Below are 25,734 nucleotides of genomic sequence, written 5' to 3'. Positions count from 1 at the left end.
TCATACTAGGTCACGTTTAGGTCATACTAGGTTACGCTAAGGTCATACTAGGTCACATTTAGGTCATACTGGGTCACGTTTAGGTCATACTAGATCACGCTAAGGTCATACTAGGTCACGCTAAGGTCATACTAGGTCACGTTTAGGTCATACTAGGTCACGTTTAGGTCATACTAGGTCACGCTTTTGCCCCACTAAGATCCAACTAGGTCCAATTAAGGTATCACTGGCTCACTGTTAGGTCATTCTAGGTCATGCTAAAGTCATACTTGTGTCCCACATACTCACGCTAATGTTAAACAAAGATCCAACTAGGTCCCAATAGGTCATGCTAAGATCCCGCAAGATCCTACTAAGATCCTACTTAGGTCCAAGTTGGTCACATTAAGGTCATACTAGGTCGCGCGAAAGTCATGTTAGGTCGTGCTAGGTCATACTAGGTCGCGCGAAGGTCATGTTAGGTCGTGCTAGGTCATACTAGGTCGCGCTAACGTCAAACTAGGTCACGCTAAGGTTATACTAGGTCAGGTTAAGGTCATACTAGGTCACGTTTAGGTCATACTAGGTCGCGCTAACGTCATACTAGGTCACGCTAAGGTTATACTAGGTCAGGTTAAGGTCATACTAGGTCACGTTTAGGTCATACTAGGTCACGTTTAGGTCATACTAGGTCACGTTTAGGTCATACTAGGTCACGTTTAGGTCATACTAGGTCACGCTTAGGTCATACTAGGTCACGTTTAGGTCATACTAGGTCACGCTTAGGTCATACTAGGTCACGTTTAGGTCATACTAGGTCACGTTTAGGTCATACTAGGTCACGTTTCATAAGGTCACTTAGGTCATACTAGGTCATTAGGTCATCTGGTCGCTTAGGTCATTACTAGGTCACTAGGTCATTAGGTCATACTCACGTTTAGGTCAACTAGGTCCTTAGGTCATACTAGGTCACGTTTAGGTCAATATGTCACTTAGGTCATACTAGGTCAGCGTTAGTCATACTAGGTTCAGCACGTTTAGGTCATACTAGGTCACGTTTAGGTCATACTAGGTCACGTTTAGGTCATACTAGGTCACATTTAGGTCATACTAGGTCACGTTTAGGTCATACTAGGTCGCGCTAACGTCAAACTAGGTTACGCTAACGTCATACTAGGTCACGTTTAGGTCATACTAGGTCACGCTAAGGTCATACTAGGTCACATTTAGGTCATACTAGGTCACGCTAAGGTCATACTAGGTCGCGCTAACGTCAAACTAGGTTACGCTAACGTCATACTAGGTCACGTTTAGGTCATACTAGGTCACGCTAAGGTCATACTAGGTCACATTTAGGTCATACTAGGTCACGCTAAGGTCATACTAGGTCACGCTAAGGTCATACTAGTTCACGTTTAGGTCATACTGGGTCACGTTTAGGTCAAACTGGATCACGTTTAGGTCATACTAGGTTACGCTTAGGTCATACTAGGTCACGTTTAGGTCATACTAGGTCACATTTAGGTCATACTAGGTCACGTTTAGGTCATACTAGGTCACGTTTAGGTCATACTAGGTCACGCTAAGGTTATACTAGGTCAGGTTAAGGTCATACTAGGTCACGCTAAGGTCATACTAGGTCACGTTTAGGTCATACTAGGTCACGTTTAGGTCATACTAGGTCACGTTTAGGTCATACTAGGTCACGCTAAGGTCATACTAGGTCACGCTAAGGTCATACTAGTTCACGCTTAGGTCCCAATTAGGTTATATTAAGTCACGTGAAGGACATGCATACATTTTATTGGAGTTGAACTCATGCAAAAAATGACATTATGCTGACAACGGACGAACCAGTCAGTACTAAAACAGTAGTTATATCATACTGACAACGGACGAACCAGTCAGTACTAAAACAGTAGTTATATCATACTGACAACGGACGAACCAGTCAGTACCGCCAACTTCTAAGCTGAACGTGAATCATTTTGAGAGTTAAATATACTTGACGTCGGCTCGATAAGGCGAGAACCCATCACTTTGACCTAACGTTATCGTTTTTTGTCTCGAACCATTGGCATGATAGCCAATCAGTGATTCTGAATAGGCTCCCACATTAGTCGCCTCTGACGACCATTTCCTCATGCCTTGACCTACCGATTTGTATCTAATGTTTGTTTTATTATGTTTCAGATGACGTTCCGATGAGAGATAAAAACAGGATTGCAGATTCCATCGAAAAACACGTGGAATGAAAACACTGTATTCAACCGAAATGTTTCATGCGATACTAACTGAGTCTTTGTCAGTGTTCATTGAAAAGCAGTACACAAAATCTTTAAAAACCGATATCATAATAAATGTGATTTAGTATGGTATCGTGATAAATCACCAAAATGAAAATGAGGCCGAGTAGATTAAGATGGCGTCGTTTTTTCTTCCTTTCGATTGGTTTGTTTCTACTGAGCGTTTTCATGTTCTACCAATCGTTATCGATCGAGAATGTCACGTGCTTGGACCGGTTTGTCTCGCCTCGGGTATCGCAGAGCATCCAAGATAAAATCCATACCGGAGCAGGAAGTAAGAATACGGCTAAATTATTTCAAAAAATTGTTGATAGCAAATTAATTTCGAGTTTTTCAGCGGACATGGAAGGAAATATCATCCCGAACAGCATCCATTTTGTTTGGTGCCATAATCGCAGTCTACATTTTGAGAATTATTTGAGTATTTTAAGTGCCTGGAAAGTTATGCAACCCGATATCATTGAATTGCATACAAAGTACAATATTCATGGCGGCCAAGATAAGTACAATTACTGGTTTGAAGATCTAAAGAGAACTATACCAGGGTTCGTTGTCAAGGTCATGCCAAACTACAACAACGACCCGGCCTGTGGGGTGTGGTACGGAATTGATGTCCTCATGGACCGCGGAGGTATGTATTTTAGTGAAAATCTATTTCTGATGCAATCTTTAAGAAAACTACGGCGAGAAGACTCAGCAGTTGGTGTAACCGGTGGAGACTGGAAAGTCAGTTACGCGATTTCTGTTCATCATAACAGACGCGCGTTAGTGACCTTAAAACAGTTGCTAACTTTAAAAAATACCGAGGATTCGGATGTTGCACTTCCAGGAAATTATTCTCAGTGTGAACAAATAGGAAACGATTTTGAAATTTTATACGAAAACACGACGTGCATTGAGATGCCAGCTTTACTTCCTAAGGATATAATGCATTCAAACACCTCATTTGCATATAATGTTAGATTGATTCTCTATGGAGATTCCGCTATTGTTGCTCCGAAGGCGAAACTGCCAGGTTTTATCCCAAAAATAATTCATCTCGTGTGGTTTAACAGAAAAACCATGGACTTCATGATGTATCTTAGCTTACGGAGTGCTCTTACCTTTTTAAAACCAGATAAAGTTTATATCCACGGTGATATGTTACTTGAAGGTGAATACATGGAAAAGTTCAAAAAGGATCCCAGGATAGTTATGGTGTATAGGGAAATACCGCGATATATTTTTGGGAAAGATGTGCTCTATACACAGCACAAAAGTGATATCATACGAGCTGACGTATTGTTAAAATATGGCGGGATATACATGGATTGGGACGTTCTATGGCTTCGTCCTATCGACGATTTGATACAGACCGGATATGACGCAATAGTCAATTTTGATCACATGCCATGGCCTGATTTTCCGGATGCTTTTAATTTGGGAGTTCTTCTGGCAAAGCCGGGGTCAGAGTTCATTCAAAGATGGCAGGCAGCCTTAGTAGATTACAGATCGTGGGATTTCTTTTACAATGCGATCTTGTTGCCTTATAAGGTGTATGAACGACATCCACACAGCGTTCACATAGAAAAACATTTACAAGTTATGTGTTATCAGCTCAAGTGTCATCCCACATTCCATCCCGGATACAAGAACTACAACCGTGAACAAGATTTTAATTGGAAGATGGACACGTACTCCGTCCACTTCACGTTCCCTGACCCACCCGCCTTAACTAATGCCACCACACTAGGTAGAGCGAAAGGCATGTTCGCTGATATTGGCCGATATATCCTGGAACAACCTTACGAGTTTGATTAAAACAGTGCTGTTCAATTAATCATGTACAATGGAATCTCGTTGACCAGTTTTTCATATTACAGAGGTAATCTGGATTTTTATCAGGATTTTTAGGAGTTACTTGATAAACGAGTTTCGGTTACGGTTTGAATTGAGCGTATGAGTTAATCATAAGTTGGTAAAAAGTGAAACATGTAATTCTAATCGATTCCCAAAAACCCAGACTCATCAATCTTATAATCAAAACAAATTTAGGTAATGATTAATTAAAGAAATGTATATTTAGACATGTGTTCCATTGATTTTAACTGTTACACAATTGTTGATTAGGTAGAGGCAAGATTTCTGAATCAGACTCGGAGCCTTAGGGTAGATTCCCAGTGATATGCATGTATGGTGATATGAATATTTAAAAGTACTTTATGCGAAACATTTTATTTCTAATTATAAAGCAATTTGTGTTTGATATTATGTTCAATATTTGTTTTTGGCACGTTTGAATCTAATTTAATTTCCCTCTCTATTTATCACGATAATACCTATAGCCAGTTTCACTCTCTCACAATACAAAACTTGACATTAAAGTACTGTAGTATAGTCCGTTCCAACAAATTGAAAAGAATCGTAACGTTCGATGATATATATATAAAATATGCTATATTCTGTTGCAATTGAATCTATAACAAAAATAATCTTGTATCGTGATCAAAGCAATAATCACAAAATTATTGAAAGCGTTTTGAAAGTCCTTCTTTTGCAGACGATACTGAGACCGGTGCCGTGAAATGATTTCGGAAAGGTGATAATTAAATATTCCCGCAATCCTCAGAGAATAGAGGGAATAATTTGTCTCTGATTCTGACAGGCTGACACGGCCAGAGTGTATTTGACGTTTTGATTGTTTCTACTAAGAATAAAGAAATCCTCTAGTTACATGGAACGGGGTGTCATGTAGCCGATGTAAAACAAATATGGCGCGATGACATTCCGTTCTTACGATGTCGATTTCAAATTGGAAATATGAGTATAATTTACTCAAATATTATGGCAGTGTGAAACTATTTGTGTTTAATATCGGGTACAAACCACAAAGTACCAAAAATACCTGTCTACATGGAATTCAAGCAAGAACATTTAAGAGTCATTGTATTAAAACTGTTTAATCCATCCCCCACCCCCACCTACCCACCCCCAAACACCCCGCCGACCGCCAAACCCAGTTTTGTTACGTTACTACTTTGGGAGCTTTGTATTCTCTATTTGTCCATAGTACATGTAACTTCGACAATTTATATGTTTTCCCTGACTATAAGAAGATTAATCAGATACATTCATAACAATTATATCACGATTTACCTTAGTTTATTTTTAGATGGAATGATTGTATTCAGTAACGAGAATCAAATGTCCAAGTCAGACCAAACCTTCAAATGTTATATTGAAAATAAATGGTTTCTCCAGTTGTATATATTGTTTGTTTTCATTAAAATTATCGTGTTTTCTGTTCGAAGAGTATCAAATGGATCATACATATACAGTATTTGTTCTTCTAGTGCTCGTTCGTGATGTAAGATACATCATAAATTTGTGTCGTTCTTCTAGGACTCGTCAGTGATGTAAGGCCCTGAAGTCTTTACACCTTGGAAGTAAATAAGTAAATTCAAAATAAGCCGCAATTCAGTTAATTAAACAGTTTTCAATATTGGATTTCAGAAATATATGTATATTTTGGACCTTGCTACAAATCAAATGAACTATAACCTGACATGCAAGTTATGGCAAAGATAAAATATCTCCCCCTGTATTATACAATAGACAAGGCCACCAGTAGTGTCTCCCCCTGTATTATACAATAGACAAGGCCACCAGTAGTATCTCCCCTGTATTATACAATAGACAAGGCCACCAGTAGTATTTCCCCCTGTATTATACAATAGACAAGGCCACCAGTAGTGTCTCCCTCTGTATTATACAATAGACAAGGCCACCAGTAGTGTCTCCCCCTGTATTATACAATAGACAAGGCCACCAGTAGTATCTCCCCTGTATTATACAATAGACAAGGCCACCAGTAGTATCTCCCCTGTATTATACAATAGACAAGGCCACCAGTAGTATCTCCCCTGTATTATACAATAGACAAGGCCACCAGTAGTATCTCCCCTGTATTATACAATAGACAAGGCCACCAGTAGTGTCTCCCCCTGTATTATACAATAGACAAGGCCACCAGTAGTGTCTCCCCCTGTATTATACAATAGACAAGGCCACCAGTAGTATCTCCCCTGTATTATACAATAGACAAGGTATGATCACATTTAAATATAATTAATTTTCCATTGTTTGTACGCAGAATGCGGCTTTCTGATTGGTTGTGATTTTTTTTCATTTAAGCATTGACGTCATTTTTTTAGTTTCATCGGGGTATGAAACAAATTTTGTTTGCAAACTGATTCTTACAGAAGTTTGCAAACAAAATTTGTTTCATAGCCCGATGAAACTAAAAAATAATTGACATCAACGCTTATAATTAATTTTTGAAAATGATTTTCTAATTTAAAACATGTTTTATGTACAATAGACATTATAAGTTTGCAAACAAAATTTGTTTCATACCCCGATGAAACTAAACAAGAAATATCTTTAAAAAAGATAAACGGCATAGTTTAAATACTGGTGGCTGATGAAATAAATTAACGAACTAATGCGTTTCAGCACTGACAACAAAATTATATCAGTTTGAATCATTTTTGGCGATAACAAGTCTGCATTTGAATGAGGAATATAATGTTATCAATGTTTCATTTGAAAAGATACATCCACTTATTCAGCTTGCACTCAATCTTAACATTGTTTCGCTTTTAACTGCATATCTACATTTTGCATTTACCGCTGCATTGGCCATTACAAAGTTCATCTGGGGCCAAAAGAATATTATACAGCTATGCCGAAAAAAAAGATATTTATGCTTAAATGAATTAATTTATCGAAACATAAGCAACAAAACGTATAAACTAAATAGCATCATGCATATTTTATGTCTTTCCTTCTAAGACGCGTCAGCTATTCTAAGGGAAAATATAGAAAATTACATCGACAGAACTCGGCCGAATCATATGATAAGTGATAAAATGCCGTGTTACACAGATTAGTATTTCAATAGAAAAATGTATATTATTAGTAATTTCGATTCTTTATAACGTATCATCATAACATTTTATATAAAGAATCACTTTTGAAATCAAGTTGCAATGACCCCTTAAACAACGATATCTGAAATGTTAGTATCGGATTACAAAAAGCGAGAACGAGCCATCATCTCTAGAAACTATTGTTCATTCCACAGCAGCAGGTGGCGGTGTATGTCCACGTGTGATACGGAGTTCTGCGGAATTCGATCTGCAGTACAATTTTGAATTGGAGTGGAAGCCGTAGGGGGACCTTTTGATTTTTGACTTTCGACTTTATAATAAAATAATAGTAACCTCATTCTCTAATGATATAACAAACAGTAATACTTATACCCTCATCAAACAATTACATCAAACAATCACATCAAACAATTACATTAAACAATATTGGGCCTATATCGCTCACCTGATTCTACAGTAACTTTGAAGATGATTAGGTCATTTTTGCATATACTAATTAAGCTCATTACCACTTTATTAAAGGAGTAGCTAGTTTTATTCGTGTCAATAAATGTTCTAGTTCTTCATTCCAGCATGTTATTGGCGTAATATCTGGTCTCGGTGACTCTTCGCTATCGAGAAATCATTGTTTAAATGTTTTATAATATGTGTCCCCTGTGACCCTGAATACCAGTCAAGGTCATTCATTTGAACAAACTTGGTAGCACTTCATCCCAGCATACAACAGGCATATATTAGGTGTATGGGCGTTTCGGTTATTGAGAAGAAATTGTGTAAATGCAAAAGTTGACGCCGAAAGGTACATGCCAAAAATGGAGAGAAAAAAATGCTTCTTAAAAGTCAAAAGGTGCCCTCATTGCTTCCGTATTACGGAGTAGTGTACTTCACTTCTATTTCGAATTCGGTTACCTGTAAACTAATACCCATGTGCCTTATCCAAGCGACAGAAAAAAGAGACACGTCAGCAGGATTTGAGTTGATTTTAAGAAATACCAGACGATATAGACGTGTGATTTTCTGGATCTGACTCTGTAATGCGGTTAAAATCATAATTTGTTCACGTCATTGTCTGTTTGTTTGGGGTGGGGAAGGGGAAAGGAGGGACACGGGGTGTTGGGGGTGTTGGGGGTTGGGGGTGGGGGTGGGGGATGGGGGGGTTGTTGTTGTTGTTGAAAGGTTACTTTCGAATTAGTAGATATTCCATTATCTGCCGGACAGGAGAGTGACCTTTATTTTGGGTTCATCTCATTGGTGTTGTACGGGTAACTATGTTAAAAATGGAGCCGCGAATTCTTTGCAGAGAAAGTTATCTTAATAATAAGGCAGTTTTTAAGATAAGCCGTTACGTTCAACCATGCCATATGACTGGTTGGTACGATAAAAAAATACCAGATTGTGACCTCATATCAGTTAGTAGTATTGTGTATCATAAGGTGTGCGAGACCTTATCCAGGTAAAAGTCTATATTCACGAAATTTGTGAAATAGAACAATTTAGTTTTGCATTAATGATAATCTGTTATTTGGTGGTGGTCATCAACTTGGAAACGTCCAATATTTCGTCAAATGTCAACAGAAATATCCTTGAATAAGCGAGTTTTAAAAATTAAAAACGACAATATATCCTATTCCCACCTAGCAAGCATTATGCAATTTTATACGCCAGTCCGATTTGTAGATTTGACTGGAACATCATGGTTTCGTGTTGTCCGGACGGACGGACTGACGGACGGACGTCCTTCCTTCCGGTGTAAACTTTTGTTTGGCGGAAGTCTCGTCTTTGTACATTTAATGAATAATCTCTTTGAAACATGGTATACGGTGAAATCATATGAAGTTGTGTTCCAGTTTTAATTCGACATTTTTTTGCGAAAGTTATTCCCCTTTGTTTATGTCACTGTTTGATAATTTGTCCGGAGCTCTACACCTACATTTTTTTTAAAGAATATTTCGATTCGACTATTTTTGCAAGGATCAAACATACTCACAAATCACTTTACCTAATATTCTAGAAGGACGAAACAGTCAGAGTGTCATTGTACATTATTGTTTTAGCAGATTCCGCGTCGATTACTTTAATGAAATCTAAATTTGGATATTCACTTGTACGTTATGCCTTTACATTAACTACAGGCTACACCGATGGACATTACAACTGACTCCACATAGACCGTCGTTAAGCTGTAATCCTCGAACAACAGATCACAACCACGTGATGTCAGACACCGCGGACGGCTCGCAACAGGACATGGATTTACTAAGAGAAATTCCAGTTGTGCAGGGATGTTTCCGCTAGAAATATTACCTGACAGGAAAGTGATAAAAGTTCTATGGCACGGCCCGCATCATTACACGAATCAACACGGAAGAGTTTGACTTAAATGGAGCGATTTTGTATCACAATGATATTATGACTAGTTAACTTTTGATAAAATTGGAAACGGTAGCATTACAAAACCAATCATTGAATCAATCCATTATAATTACTAAAGATATTAAAAACTAGAATATTTCCCTAATATGGTTAATTTTTCGTATCCAACGAATGCTACTGGACTGTCAATAACTAATCTTAAATTCCATGTCAGAATTATAAAAGTGGAATTAGCTTGGTTGCCGAGGATGCCCTAACTCTAAAAATCAAATGAAATTAAAACTGTCTTACTCATATTTTAGATTCTGTAAAGCATTTTCGTTTTATCAGAATGAAGTGGCATCACTGCTCTAAATGAAATTAGTGATTTTAGCGCTTTTCGTGCCGATGATATTCCACTCATTTAAGATTACGCTTATTACACTTTATGACAAACATTTTGGGTGCGCTGATTCGGTTAAGCGCTAAAATTTGAATGCGTCATATTAAGTACGTTTACAGAAAGTAGGGATTTTTGTCGGATCACAGAGTATATATCTGATACAAATAACATGTTTAAAACAAATAAACAAGCTGTACGTGTAACAACCTGCGCCAGAGGTAGCTGTCTCGCCGCGTTTGTGTATTTGCCAATTTTTTCATCTATATATCATACGCGGTGACATTTTACGGAAGAAAGCTGATTGAATGCTCAGATTTGTGGCTCAATTCGATTTCATTTAAGTTCAATTTTGTTCTCTCTTATGATACAATAGAAACATATTTACAATATACTATAATATAGTATTTGTAGAGCGTAAGAATTGTACCTGCTGCCCCCATTGCATGATCGTAAGAGGCGACTAAATATGGGATCTTATCTTCTCCTCTTTCTGAACAACTTTCTTCTTCCTAATGTCTCCCTTGACAATGCCTTACTTTTGGCCTTTAGTTGAGCGTTCGCCGCTGTGAGGAAGGTTTTGGGTTCTGTCCCCTAGCCGAGACATACCAGAGTCTTTAAAAATGGTAGTTGCTGCTCCTGCTTAGCGCTCAGCATATTAGGAGTGGGACGACTGGTTCGCCCGTTGTCAGTATAATGTGACCGGGTGGGGTGTGCTGCTGGGTGTCTTCGGCAGTATGCTTCAGTGAGGTAGCACTATAAATCGGCAAAAGTTCCGGCCTATCGCAAGGAGACTTAACACGAACATACCGCAGCCTCCCAAAACACACATATTCGTGCGACTTAATTGAATTTTGTTTCGACTAAAAATGGTTATATATATATATTTATAGAATTTTATACCCAGAGAGTGATGGACATTCAAACAAATAAGAAAAATCGTCACCAATTTGCTGACTGTGGGCATTTTCTTTCATTGTAATCAGTATCATGCCATCTACCGGTTGAATTTAATATTTGATAATATGTTATTCTACATCTAGAGATCAACTTTGTTTAATATATATGTATCTTGGAATCCTATATGCTGAGTTGCATTGAGAATTAAATTGAATTGAATAGAAAAAATGCCGGTTTCAACAATAAGTTCGCGATTGGTAGTCCTAAACTTACTAATGATCGACCTGTTTCCCTGGGGCTCACTTTTAGTCCCCTCTTACACGATAGACCCTGTAAGAGGGGTGGGGGGGGGGGGGGGGGGGGGGGGGGGGGGGCATGATAAACCCTGTAAGGGGACACGGTAGCATTATACTCCACCTGGTGTAATGATAACACTGAGTTTTAGTGACGGGATAATCACTCTCCAAATCATGTATTTTGTTTGCATGTTTTGTATCCATGGTTACCGATGGGCTGTAAGGACCTTCGAATAAAACTGAAATGAATTGAGCTACAAGTTCCATTTTTATAGTCCATATTTTATCTCGATCAGACGACATCACCCATAACTGTCTTTTTTTCTTGCTTTTTTATTTTTCAAATTCTCATGATATAGACAACATCAATATATGTAATACGTAGATATATTACATTCAAATAAACATGTCCATGAGGACAATATCAACATGTAGTGTGTTTATTTCTTACCTATTGTCTAAAGCACGTGCTGTGTCAATGCATAGCCGTCTTTCCCTCACTCGACTGCCTTTGCTTGGGTATAACGAATCAAACTGTCAACCTGCTCATGAGTATAACTGTCTCAAATCTAAAGATAAAAACGAGATTTTACAACGAAAGACAGAAGAAAAAATATACACTATGTGTTGGTGATCCAAAGATATATATTTGAATTTCCTGTCGTAGTTGTACCGAGATAAATATTTATAATATATGTACAATTCGTATCCATGTATGTAAATACATTGCGATCCAGGTATTCATATAATCTTATAGACGACTTCCACAATGATCATGTCAGGGTATCGGGCCGACCATCACTGCGCCATTGAAACGTTCTTTTTTAAGAACGCCGATGTGGCGCAGCGGTATAAGCTGCGGGTACATGTATTTCTGGCTAGGCGATTAGGTGCCGTAGATCGTGAGTTCGAGGCACGGTCAGGGCACGAGTCAAAACTTTGTCTTCCTTCGTCATTTGTGTTACTATGAAATTATATATATATACATATTTATGCATATAACAAAAAACACACTTTTCCGCAAGGCCTTCCTTTCCTCACAGGCGTCTTCAGGCGACCATCACTGCGCCATTGAAACGTTCTTTTTCAAGACCTGTAAGGGGACACGGTAGCATTATACTCCACCTGGTGTAATGATAACACTGAGTTTTAGTGACGGGATAATCACTCTCCAAATCATGTATTTTGTTTGCATGTTTTGTATCCATGGTTACCGATGGGCTGTAAGGACCTTCGAATAAAACTGAAATGAATTGAGCTACAAGTTCCATTTTTATAGTCCATATTTTATCTCGATCAGACGACATCACCCATAACTGTCTTTTTTTCTTGCTTTTTTATTTTTCAAATTCTCATGATATAGACAACATCAATATATGTAATACGTAGATATATTACATTCAAATAAACATGTCCATGAGGACAATATCAACATGTAGTGTGTTTATTTCTTACCTATTGTCTAAAGCACGTGCTGTGTCAATGCATAGCCGTCTTTCCCTCACTCGACTGCCTTTGCTTGGGTATAACGAATCAAACTGTCAACCTGCTCATGAGTATAACTGTCTCAAATCTAAAGATAAAAACGAGATTTTACAACGAAAGACAGAAGAAAAAATATACACTATGTGTTGGTGATCCAAAGATATATATTTGAATTTCCTGTCGTAGTTGTACCGAGATAAATATTTATAATATATGTACAATTCGTATCCATGTATGTAAATACATTGCGATCCAGGTATTCATATAATCTTATAGACGACTTCCACAATGATCATGTCAGGGTATCGGGCCGACCATCACTGCGCCATTGAAACGTTCTTTTTTAAGAACGCCGATGTGGCGCAGCGGTATAAGCTGCGGGTACATGTATTTCTGGCTAGGCGATTAGGTGCCGTAGATCGTGAGTTCGAGGCACGGTCAGGGCACGAGTCAAAACTTTGTCTTCCTTCGTCATTTGTGTTACTATGAAATTATATATATATACATATTTATGCATATAACAAAAAACACACTTTTCCGCAAGGCCTTCCTTTCCTCACAGGCGTCTTCAGGCGACCATCACTGCGCCATTGAAACGTTCTTTTTCAAGCCGCGGGTATTTCTGGCAAGGTGGTTGGGTGCCGTAGATCACGAGTTTGGAGCACGGTCAGGGTACGAGTCCTAGCATATCCTTCCTTCGTCGTTTATGTTACTATGTAATATTTCTAATTATTTTTAGGGCCGCGGTGACCGAGTGGTTAAAGAGGCTTACCCGCAGACGGACCGGTAAACGGCACATCTCCGATCACTAAATAAACTTCAGTACACGTTTCTATGTGAGAAAATTAGAGGCTTTCCGACTTTATTTCTTGAAAACAATTACAGAATATGTATTTAAAAGACGTTTTAAAACTCAACCTGAGAGGGAAATGTATGGAATATAACGGCAAATCTTCTTTGTAAATCGCCGCTACCTTTGAAGTTATCACTGCGGCACTGTGCACGTGCTTGTTTCTTTGATGTGTCAATCCAATTAGACTTATTGCGGGATGCGATTAGATAAATAATATTTAAAAATGAGGTTTTAATATCACTTTTCAGCGTTTTATAAGGAAAATAAAATGAAAAACTCAACAATTCCAACAATCTGTCATGTGTAAAAAATCTTTTTCTATTAGCCAATTTTTCTGATCTCTCTGCGGGCAAGCCTACTATTAACACATTGTATCATATGCACTATGTGTTGTTGACCAGAAAGTTACATGTAAGATTTGAAATACCTGTAATAGTAGTTGTACTGTGATGAATATTCATAATATTTGTACAATTCGAATCCATGTATGTACAAACTGTGTGCTGTTTCCTTTCAAATGATTTTGGATTGTCCGGTTCGACAAGAAAACATATACTTAAGGATTGTACAAGTTCTTAACATAGCGTGATGCATAGAGGCGACTTATTCAGGGATATTTCTCTGGTCCGATTTAATATAGACGTTTTTCCTGATAATGTCTCCTTTGATGTTCCATTCCCTTTAAATGGGTGTTGGCGCCTGTTTGTTGTCTTTAGTTGAGTGTTGGCGCCTGTTTGTGGTCTTTGGTTGAGTGTTGGCCCCTGTTTGTTGTTTTTAGTTGAGTGTTGGCCCCTGTTTGTAGTCTTTAGTTGAGTGTTGGTCCCTGTTTGTGGTCTTTAGTTGAGTGTTGGCGCCTGTTTGTGGTCTTTGGTTGAGTGTTGGCCCCTGTTTGTGGTCTTTAGTTGAGTGTTGGCGCCTGTTTGTTGTCTTTAGTTGAGTGTTGGCCCCCTGTTTGTGGTCTTTAGTTGAGTGTTGGCCCCTGTTTGTGGTCATTAGCTGAGTGTTGGCCCCTGTTTGTGGTCTTTAGTTGAGTGTTGGGGCCTGTTTGTTGTCTTTAGTTGAGTGTTGGTCCCTGTTTGTGGTCTTTAGTTGAGTGTTGGCGCCTGTTTGTGGTCATTAGTTGAGTGTTGGTCCCCTGTTTGTGGTCTTTAGTTGAGTGTTGGCCACTGTTTGTGGTCTTTAGTTGAGTGTTGGTCCCTGTTTGTGGTCTTTAGTTGAGTGTTGGGGCCTGTTTGTAGTCTTTAGTTGAGTGTTGGTCCCTGTTTGTGGTCTTTAGTTGAGTGTTGGCGCCTGTTTGTAGTCTTTAGTTGAGTGTTGGTCCCTGTTTGTGGTCTTTAGTTGAGTGTTGGTCCCTGTTTGTGGTCTTTAGTTGAGTGTTGGCGCCTGTTTGTAGTCTTTAGTTGAGTGTTGGTCCCTGTTTGTGGTCTTTAGTTGAGTGTTGGTCCCTGTTTGTGGTCTTTAGTTGAGTGTTGGCGCCTGTTTGTAGTCTTTAGTTGAGTGTTGGTCCCTGTTTGTGGTCTTTAGTTGAGTGTTGGCGCCTGTTTGTAGTCTTTAGTTGAGTGTTGGCCCCCTGTTTGTTGTCTTTAGTTGAGTGTTGATCCCTGTTTGTTGTCTTTAGAGTTGAGTGTTGGGACCTGTTTGTGGTCTTTAGTTGAATGTTGGCCCCCTGCTTGTGGTCTTTAGTTGAGTGTTGGCCCCCTGTTTGTGGTCTTTAGTTGAGTGTTGGCCCCCTGTTTGTGGTCTTTAGTTGGGTGTTGGACCCCTGTTTGTGGTCTTTAGTTGAGTGTTGGCCCCCTGTTTGTGGTCTTAATTGGGTGTTGGCGCCTGTTTGTAGTCTTTAGTTGAGTGTTGGCCCCCTGTTTGTGGTCTTAATTGGGTGTTGGCGCCTGTTTGTGGTCTTTAGTTGAGTGTTGGCCCCTGTTTGTGGTCTTTAGTTGGTCGTGGCCCCCTGTTTGTGGTCATTAGTAGGGCGTTGGACCCCTGTTTGTTGTCTTTAGTTGAGTGTTGGTCCCTGTTTGTGGCCTTTAGTTGAGTGTTGGCCCCCTGTTTGTGGTTTTTAGTTGAGTGTTGGTCCCATTTTGTTGTTTTTAGTTGAGTGTTTGCTCTAGGTTGTGGTCTTTAGTTCAGACCTCTGTGAAGAAAATTAATTATTAGTGCCGTCCCATGGCCGTGACATATAAAAGACCTTTAAGTGTGACTTGACTTGCTGTCCCCTGCTAACCAGAGAAAGACAACGTTATTACAAATGTATGTCGGTATTCTCTGTTGATTTTGAGTTAGAATTACGGTTTCGTTATTATGTCGGTATTCTCTGTTGATTTGGAGTTAGAATTACGGTTTCGTTATTATGTCGGTATTCTCTGTTGATTTTGAGTAAGAATTACGGTTTCGTTATTATGTCGGTATTCTCTGTTGATTTGGAGTTAGTTACTTGGCAATGGTAAGGGGATAGGTAACTACACTATTGGTAATCTGTATTACCTGGGACATATTTAGTATATATATTATTATATACATCTTCATTATAATGATAATAATAGCACGACGACGACGACGGCGGCGGCGGTGGCGGCGGCGGCGGTGGCGGCGGTGGTGATGATGATGTTTGTATGTTTGTCTATGTGGTGTTTAAAGAAGGAGAAGAAGAAGATACCATTGTCATTAAATTCATCCTTTTTTTATCTTCTGTTAACACAGGTCTTTGCAGTAGTGTCGTAAAGATGTTGGCCTGTTTGGTAGATATGGTGTCGAATCACGGTTAGCTCGATATATTTTACACATAAATCAATATAAAAATGACTAATTGACGTTGAGATGAAATGAACTTGGCATCAAATCACAGTATACACTGTATCTTTTACACGTAACGAAACACAAGACGGATTATCTGACATTAATGCGAAATAAGCCTGGCATCTGTTAGCTAATTACACGCCTAGGTGATCTACACAAATCCCTTTAGGGCACAACTGGTGAGAGAAGAGCATTAATGACACCTCCCAGCAACGAGATTCCGTCGCTCTATTGTAGGAAATGATTCCGCCGCAATCTTACTGTGATAACTAGGACACCAGTATTGTAGTAGTCTGGACAATAACTGTACAGTATCAGCAATCTCCAGTGAGGCGTGTTTGCCCCTTGCTTCACTGACGAGTCCTAGAATTAAACAATTAAAGAGATTTACGTATTCCTAACAAAGCAAGTATAAAGTCTGGTGAAAAATGGTCACGCATCATTTTGTTAAAGCGTGATCATTCAATTGAAAAAAAAACTCCCGTACGAGTTATCTCCCTTTACTCCGTCAAACCCAATTAAAAAAATATCTTTAATATTTATCAAAACATTACAGCGTTTCAAATATGTAATAATAAGTAATAAAGCTATTTAATAAACAGTTTACGGACCTGATTGTATGTGGGGTTTGTGTTTTTATTAAACAATTTACGGACCTGATTGTATATGAGGTTTGTATTTTTGTTCTGGTCAGTAATCAATAGGCCTCCTGTATCCTACTCTAGGTCATCAGAAGCGACCAAGAGTATGCTCACTCTGGATTTTCTCTAAGTTTTTTTTACTTAAGGAACACAAAAGATACAAAATCGAGCCATAATATCTTAAGGTCAATTTAATTTGACATGATGAGTATTGACGTCATGTGATAGTCTTATTTTTGAAAATGTGTGCTCTGTGACGTTATACACACTCGGCGCTCAATCAAGGAAGTGGCCTATTAAAGATAGCCTACATACATTGTCAAACATTTCGTAATTGTCGAGTTCCTCTACAGTAAGTATATAGCTACACATCTGTGGAGTGTCGAGTGTTCTATCTGTGTGAAGATGTCACTGCCTCAATAAATAACAAAGTTTAGGACTTTAACATAATACGCTTCCATGACGTCAGCACACATCGGGGGTCTTGTGACGCTGACGACATCAATATAGATAGAGGATATCTAACAGTGTCTTAAGTAATACCAAATATATTTCACGAGTGGGGCTAATATTTTGATATTTTTCACGAGTGCGCAGCACGAGTGAAAAATATCAAAATATTAGCCACACGAGTGAAATATATTTGGTTTTACTGAAGACACTGTTAGATATTCTGTTTATTACATTTTTTATCAACGAAAACCCTACCCCGTATGCTAACTAGGACTACAGCGATAATTTGTAAACAAAAAAAGTAGTTTCCCCTGTCCAGGTGCTGACATATATGTCGGGCTTTCTGATTGGTCAATTATTTTTGTATTTTCTAATCATTAATTTGATTGGTCAAATCAGCAAAAGTGATATTTTTCACTAGTGAAAAATATGATATTCTTCACTAGTGAAAAATATCACTTTTATAGAATGAATAATTTTTGATATTTCACTGGTAAAAATGTAATAAATAATACTATTAAAGAAAATACCTTGTTTTCTATTAATCTGTGGAATTCTGTTAAAAGTTTCTCCAAAAATTGTTTTTGTTTATTGTTAATAAGTTATAAAATCAAAATCAAGAATGAAGAACTTTCACATTCTGTAATTCTGTTTTCTTCTTCCATACTTTGTATATGAATATTGATTGTGTTTGTTTGTTGGGTTAATGGTCATATGAACAGTCTCACTCTGGGTCTTTCTAATACTGGAGTCTTCTTGTGGAAACCTTTGGCGGCCTCACAGGACAACATATTGGGGGCCTGTCGCATGCTTTCCAGAAGGACTGTAGATATAGGATGGTCCCTGGTTTCAGCTTCCGTCGGAAACAAACCAAACATTCCGGGCAGGGATCACCTGAGGTTACATTGTCCTGGGTCGTGTTGATTGAACTATCGCTACAATTGCTAACCAATTGAGTTTACAGATACTAACGATTCAGTTTCAGAATCAACCGTGGCCGAAATATAGCAGAGTTTATTAAAATGGTTGTTGCTCCTCCTGCTTAGAGGTCAGAATTTTAGGGAGTGGGACGGCTGATTCGCCCATTGTCAGTGTAATATAACTTGATGTGATGTCCTGCACTATCACAAGGAGACAAACAGGAATATACCACAACCTCCTAAAACACACACTACAGGCCAGGCATGCATACCGTACACCGGCCTTGTTATGGATTCCATTGTGATTAAATTTAAGATGCATGGAATGTGGTTTTCCTTTTATCGTTTTACATATTTTCTTTAACTCTTTTCTATACAGCTTTAAGTTTGTGTTTGTCGTCAAACGTCACGGTTAATTTTAATGTTGGTTGTTAAAATTGTGGTATTAGAACTAAAAGGACGTTCACTACTCTTGTTAGTTTACCTTGAAGTATCAGAACTGACAGAGCGAATTTCTTATAACCCCCCCCCCAACCTTTTTTTTTTTTTTTTACGTCACCGGAGTTTTATTTCTTTGGTACGATATAAGACAGAGTCCTCGAATTGATGTATGACTACCGAAAATGATTTATCTTCAACGATTACGACCCTCCTGGTGATAGCTGCAGATATTATCTGAAATCTGTCTTGGTGCTTCCATAAAACTGGGTAACTTCCCTAGTAAAGTTAGTAGTTCCGCAGTAATTTGTAGTACCGCAGTAAATTTTATCATGGCAGATATTAGATTTCCGACGATATTTTCCCTACTCTCTGTTTAACATCTCACCTTTTGTGACATTTAGTATGATGTGACCGGGTGGGGTGTCCTGTTGGGTGTATTCTGCAGTATATTTCAGTGAGGTAACATTTTAAAGTCGGCATAAGTTAGGCGCATCACAAAAAGATAAACATAGGCGCACAAAACTTCTTCACTAACTTGACATGCGCGGGGGTTCCGTGCCTAAAAGAATATTGCTGTCTTCGTTTTTGAGAAAATTGAAAGACAGTAATAAGCATCCAGAGATAGGCGCCGTTTACGATCATGAACCGTCATGGCCTAACATATTTCATTCAAAGATCGCTGATTCCACCCCTAGGGGATAACGGATAACACGTGCTGATGACAATACGATGAGGTCAAGTTGATAATACATTTACGTCATTTCGGCAATTTGATGATGTAAGATACACAGGTTAAGTAAATAATGATTCACCCTATTTGGAGTGAAAAATTGGGATCTCAATCCTCAGGGTAAGATTCATAACTTGTCACATACATATTGATAACAAGACAATTTAGCGTATCACAGCTAGTTTCCCACCGACTGTGAAATTGTATGCCAAGAATACACAGATGATAAATAAATAATGGATATTTACTCATAAGTGGGATTCTTTTACCATGAAGATCTGGTGACACCTAGTCATTATTTTATTGCATTTTGTGGAATGAATTTTGTAGTGATGTCATTAATTTATATCAGAATTCAGATGTAAAAACGAAAAATTCAAAGCGGCAAAGTGACTAATTTGATTAATGATTCGCCTTTCCTTGGGTTTAAAATCAGCCGTTCTTATTTGAACTGATAATATAACTTACTTAAAAGTATTTTACCAATTTAAACGTATTATGTTGATACTGCTTCCTGAATTAGAAAAAGTTGATACATAAATCCGGTCAATTGTATTTAAAAGAAACTATTTCACTTTAAATATGTGAACAGATGTATCAGGATCATACTGTATGGAAACTGAAGTATTACAAACATACATAGAAGAACGAATATGGTTGATTTTTTTCGTGTGCATGTGCTCGATCATAGTAGTTCTGAAGGCTGTTTTTGATGCAGGTCAAAGGTCACAATGTAGGTGACCTACTTTTGGCACGTAACACATGTACATCGCCTTATTTAGGTGAACCCATGCCCCAATATGAAGTGCCAGTGTTGATAAGTGTAGGAGATAGAGTCCGGACCACCTTTTTCTTCGATGTAGGTCAAATGTCACAATGTAGGTCAGAGTGTTAGAGTGACCTACTTTTGGTACGAAACAAACAGCCTTATTTAGGTAAACATATGCCCTTAATAGATAGAAAAGTGTAGGAGTTAGAGTCCGGACAGGTTAACGATCGGAGGGACGGAAGGACGATACACTACCCCCCCCCCCCCCCCCCCCCCCCCCCCCCCCCCCTCCATCAAGTTTCTAGTTGGGGACTAATAACACCACATAATTTTTGAGCATCCCTAAGGTTAAGGGAAGATTCGATCATACACCGAATCTGGCTTTGTTCACCGAGGATAATCGCTCTAGACGATGTCTACCTAGAGATTGGCCAACCGTTATAATTAACATGTCATTAGTTAGATAAATTAGCGTGATGCTTGATCGTCATTTCGTTCAATTTACACATGATACTGTGAAGAAACTATGGGTAATGAGGCTCCTATTAATTACGTGTTAATTGTACGGACGATATGTATTCACTTAATATAAACTAGAAGTGAGGCGCTGTGGTGCTGATACGTGCTGAGGGCGTTAAAAGGTAAATAGGTCACATACCATGAAGCATTCAATGGGGTCGCTCCTATCCATATTCTGGGTATGCTACTTTGACATCATGTGTAAAGCAACGTGATGTCTCATAAAAACGTGGCACATGTCGTGTTCGTTCCTGTGAGGGAGGTAAGGGGGTTATGCCCCTAGCCGAGACATATCATTCGCTCCTGTGAGGGAGGTTAGGGGGTTATGCCCCGAGTCGAGACATACCATTCGCTCCTGTGAGGGAGGTTAGGGGGTTATGCCCCTAGCCGAAACATATCATTCGCTCCTGTGAGAGAGGTAAGGGGGTTATGCCCCTAGCCGAGACATATCATTCGCTCCTGTGAGGGAGGTTAGGGGGTTATGCCCCTAGCCGAGACATACCATTCGCTCCTGTGAGGAAGGTTAGGGGTTATGCCCCTAGCCGAGACATACCATTCGCTCCTGTGAGGAAGGTTAGGGGGTTATGCCCCTAGCCGAGACATACCATTCGCTCCTGTGATGAAGGTATGCTATGGCTGTCATGGCTGTTACTTTTCCACAGGAGTGGCATTCAGTGTGATAACACTATAAATGTGACGGTTGGTGTCCATATCACGTGTTAACGCCACCTTCAACGACCTTATTGCGTAGTAAAGCAGCATTGAAAAAACCACCACATTAGAGAGACGTCAAAATAAATAAAAGTGAGAGAGAAAGAGGAAGGTGAGGTTAAACATGTTAGAAAGGGAGCAGCAAGTAGGGTTTAGTTTTTCAATGTGGTCTTAGCCGACATCAAGAAAGAGAAAATCTAAAGCCTCTCATGGAAACACTACTATATACAATGATTATATAGTCTACCAAGTCTCTAAGGGAAACACAACTATATACCGTGATTAAAAGTCAACCAAGTCTCTCAGGGGAAACAACTATATACCATGATTATATAGTCTACCAAGTCTCTCAGGGAAACACAACTATATACCATGATTATATAGTCTACCAAGTCTCTCAGGGAAACACAACTATATACCATGATTATATAGTCTACCAAGTCTCTAAGGAAACACAACTATATACCATGATTATATAGTCTACCAAGTCTCTCAGGGAAACACAACTATATACCATGATTATATAGTCTACCAAGTCTCTAAGGGAAACACAACTATATACCATGATTATATAGTCTACCAAGTCTCTAAGGGAAACACAACTATATACCATGATTATATAGTCTACCAAGTCTCTCAGGGAAACACAACTATATACCATGATTATATAGTCTACCAAGTCTCTAAGGGAAACAACTATATACCATGATTATATAGTCTACCAAGTCTCTAAGGGAAACACAACTATGTACCATGATTAAACTGTCTATCAAGTCTCTCAGGGAAACACAACTATATACCGTGATTATATAGTATACCAAGTCTCTAAGGGAAACAACTATATACCATGATTATATAGTCTACCAAGTCTCTCAGGGAAACAACTATATACCATGATTATATAGTCTACCAAGTCTCTCAGGGAAACAACTATATACCGTGATTATATAGTCTACCTTGTCTCTCGGGGAAACAACTATATACCATGATTATATAGTCTACCAAGTCTCTCAGGGAAACACAACTATATACCATGATTATATAGTCTACCAAGTCTCTCAGGGAAACACAACTATATACCATGATTATATAGTCTACCAAGTCTCTCAGGGAAACACAACTATATACCATGATTATATAGTGTACCAAGTCTCTAAGGGAAACAACTATATACCATGATTATATAGTATACCAAGTCTCTCCTATCAGAGAAACACAGCTATATACCATGATTATATAGTATACCAAGTCTCTCCTATCAGAGAAACACAGCTATATACCATGGCTATATATTCTGCTAATTTGATGGAGGAAAACAGCTATATACCATGATTATAGGAGATTTCCGGATAAAATTAAATACCGAAGTCAACTAAGGGCAATGATTTTTGAATAAATAGATAAATGCGACTCGGTGAAACAACTATAAACCATGGTTATAAAGCCAACAAAGTTTGAAAGAAATCGGTTGAAAAATATAGTTGAATAAAATTGCCTCCCAGTGAAATGCCTAAACAAGACTGAATGCCATCAACTAGCGTCAATGATATCGCTGTGACGAGAGGAAAGTTCCACCCACAATCAGAAACATCACTCACTACAGAGGAACTGAAACAATCATGTCATTTATATGGGGCGGTCGGGTGGCACAGTAGTATCACTAGCTGTTCACCTAGATTGTCGTATGACGTGCAAACAGTTTCTAAACTTTGGAGTGCGCTCTCAAGCATTTAAAGGTCATGTAAATAACAAATCCAGTGATATTTTACCAGCCTGAAAAACCACTATTCTGGTACAATGGAGCAGAAGTAATTTGACGAATTGTTAATATGTATCATGGCTATCCATGGGTCTTGATTTTAACATTTAAATTTGTTACCTGATAATTTCGACAAAACATGCGTAAAATGCAAGTTTCAGGAGAAGAAATATAGCTCATGTGTATCAGACATATAACACATAATAACCATGTCGTTTTGCTCGCAAGTGTTTATAGCAGGTAGCACGAACGTTTGTTTGACCAGATTTGACTATATCAAAACATAAACGTTCATTCTCTTTTGACCTTAAAATGCAAATGGCGGCTGTGAATAATATAAAACAATTAGTTTTAATTATATTTTATTCAATAATACATGGAAATATAATATATACAATATAATTTTAAAAAGGATTCAGAAACAAGTACTAAGTATTTATGTAAATCTGTCTCCTTGTAGACATACAGCAGCTATGGAACAGTACTGACAGTACTTAATGCTATTTTGATATACAGTATATCATTGAACATTATAACATGTGCATGGAAAATAAAGAGAAAGGATGCAGAGGATTGAAAGGGGCTGGGAATAATACTTACGGTGAAGGTAGGACAAGCGTAGATTTATTCATCGAATTCCGTATATAAAGAGGGGGCATTGGGTCTGTGCATGTTGTATGAAGGAACTAATTATTAGTACATAAAAACAACATGATGTAATTTTGAATTTTTAGAAGCGTTTAGACTGACAGATGAAACAATCAAAAACAATTTCGTTCATGTGATATGATATTTCTTGACTGCCATAAAGTAAGATGTAAACATCATAGTTGGGGGGTATAAAACAATTATAGTATATAGGGAGATACCTATATCTTCAAAAACGTACTGATTAGACACTCTGAAGAACTCTGAACATAGTAGGAAGTCCGTCTTAAGGAAAATAGTTCAACCACAGATTTTCAAGTAGAATATGCAGATTTCTGAAAATACCCCAAAACTCCACTGTTTCACTATTTGTCTCGAAAACATTACTCTTACTGTGCTCAAATATCTTATATATCTTATATATATTTTTTAAAATTGAAATGCCTCCATATATGTCATATTTGTGCAATACACAGCCGCCATTTGCATTTCAACGTCAAAAGAGAATGAACGTTTATGATTTGATAAAGTCAAATCTGGTCAAACAAACGTTCGTGCTACCTGCTATAATCACTTGCGAGCAAAACGACATGGTTATTTTGTGTAATATGTCTGATACACACGAGCTATATTTCTTCTCCTGAAACTGTTTACGCATATTTTGTCGAAATTAACAGGTAACTTAACAAATTAAATGTTAAAATCAAGACACCTGGATAACCATGATACATATTAACAATCGGTCAAGTTACTTCTGACCCATTGTACCAGAATAGTGATTTTTAGGCGTGTATAATATCACTGGATTTGTTATTTTTATGATCCTTAAGGATCTTCCAAATAGGATAGCCATGTAATATACCAAAATGTTTGTTTTGACATGTAGTTTGATTTGTTATAAATGCTAATAGTTTCTTTAGTTTCTAGAGTTACTTTGTGGTAAGATGTAGCATGGAATAATTCGCAATCACACAGATAATCAAATCTAAGAAATAGCCAAGCTGTTATGCTCACAAGTGTTTATAGCACAGGGTAGGAACATTTGTTTGACCGGATTTGGCATTATGTACGTATACTCACTTATTTTGACCTTGGAATGTAGAGTGCGGCTGTGCATAATATCAAACAAATATGACATAAAGGGAGGCATTTCAATCAATAAAAATGCTCCTATATCATACATTTAAGACACAGTAAGACAGACCTTTTTAGAACAAATTGTTAAACTGATCAGTTTGAGGCCTTTTACAAAAGAATAGTATATTTTACTCAGAACTCAGCAGTCTTCTTGCTATGTCTAGAGTTCTTAAGAGTGTCTAATAAGAACGTTTAAAATGTTGAAATACCTCCTTATATGTCATATATATGTGATTCTTTTCAAAACTGCCATTTGTATTTCAAAGTCAAAATAGAATCGGTGTTTAACATATTATAAAGTAAAATATAGTCAATCCAATGTACCTACTGTATGCTTTAGATACTTGTGAGCAAAACGATATGGCAATTTAGTGCAATATATTCGATATAAATGAGCTAATCATGTCCCCCTGAAAATATGCAGTTTCCGATTGTTTTTTTTTTTAATTTACAAAAAAAAAAAAAAAATGAATATTACATGTCAACATACTAAAAGTTAAGAAAGTTACCTCTGTTAAATTGCACCATGGTAGGAATGTATAGGCTTGTAAAATATCACTGTTTTGACTGGATTTGCAGTTTAGATGCCTTTTATATTCGGGGCGTGTCCCCAATATATTCAGAGCTCGCTCCCAACATCAACATTTTCGGAGCGTCATCACATAATCAGCGATATGCCTATTGTCTACTGTTCGGAGCGCGGTCCACATT

At 38.0% G+C, this 25,734-nt stretch overlaps 1 protein-coding gene across 1 annotated transcript in view; it reads left to right on the top strand.

Annotated features, from left to right (window-relative positions):
• The window catches only part of LOC117317818, a 49,983-nt gene extending 44,453 nt beyond the window's left edge, over positions 1-5,530 (top strand). Inside the window, exon 3 of the mRNA XM_033872764.1 lies at positions 2,173-5,530. Within this exon, the coding sequence (XP_033728655.1) occupies positions 2,376-4,085 (1,710 nt within the window). The 5' untranslated portion in view covers positions 2,173-2,375 and the 3' untranslated portion in view covers positions 4,086-5,530. The remainder of the gene's footprint in view (positions 1-2,172) is intronic.
• Positions 5,531-25,734: the final 20,204 nt, after the last annotated feature.

This window comes from Pecten maximus, chromosome 19 (assembly GCF_902652985.1).
Source record: "Pecten maximus chromosome 19, xPecMax1.1, whole genome shotgun sequence".
Lineage (NCBI taxonomy): Eukaryota > Metazoa > Mollusca > Bivalvia > Pectinida > Pectinidae > Pecten > Pecten maximus.
This window is presented reverse-complemented; position numbering and strand designations above follow the sequence as displayed.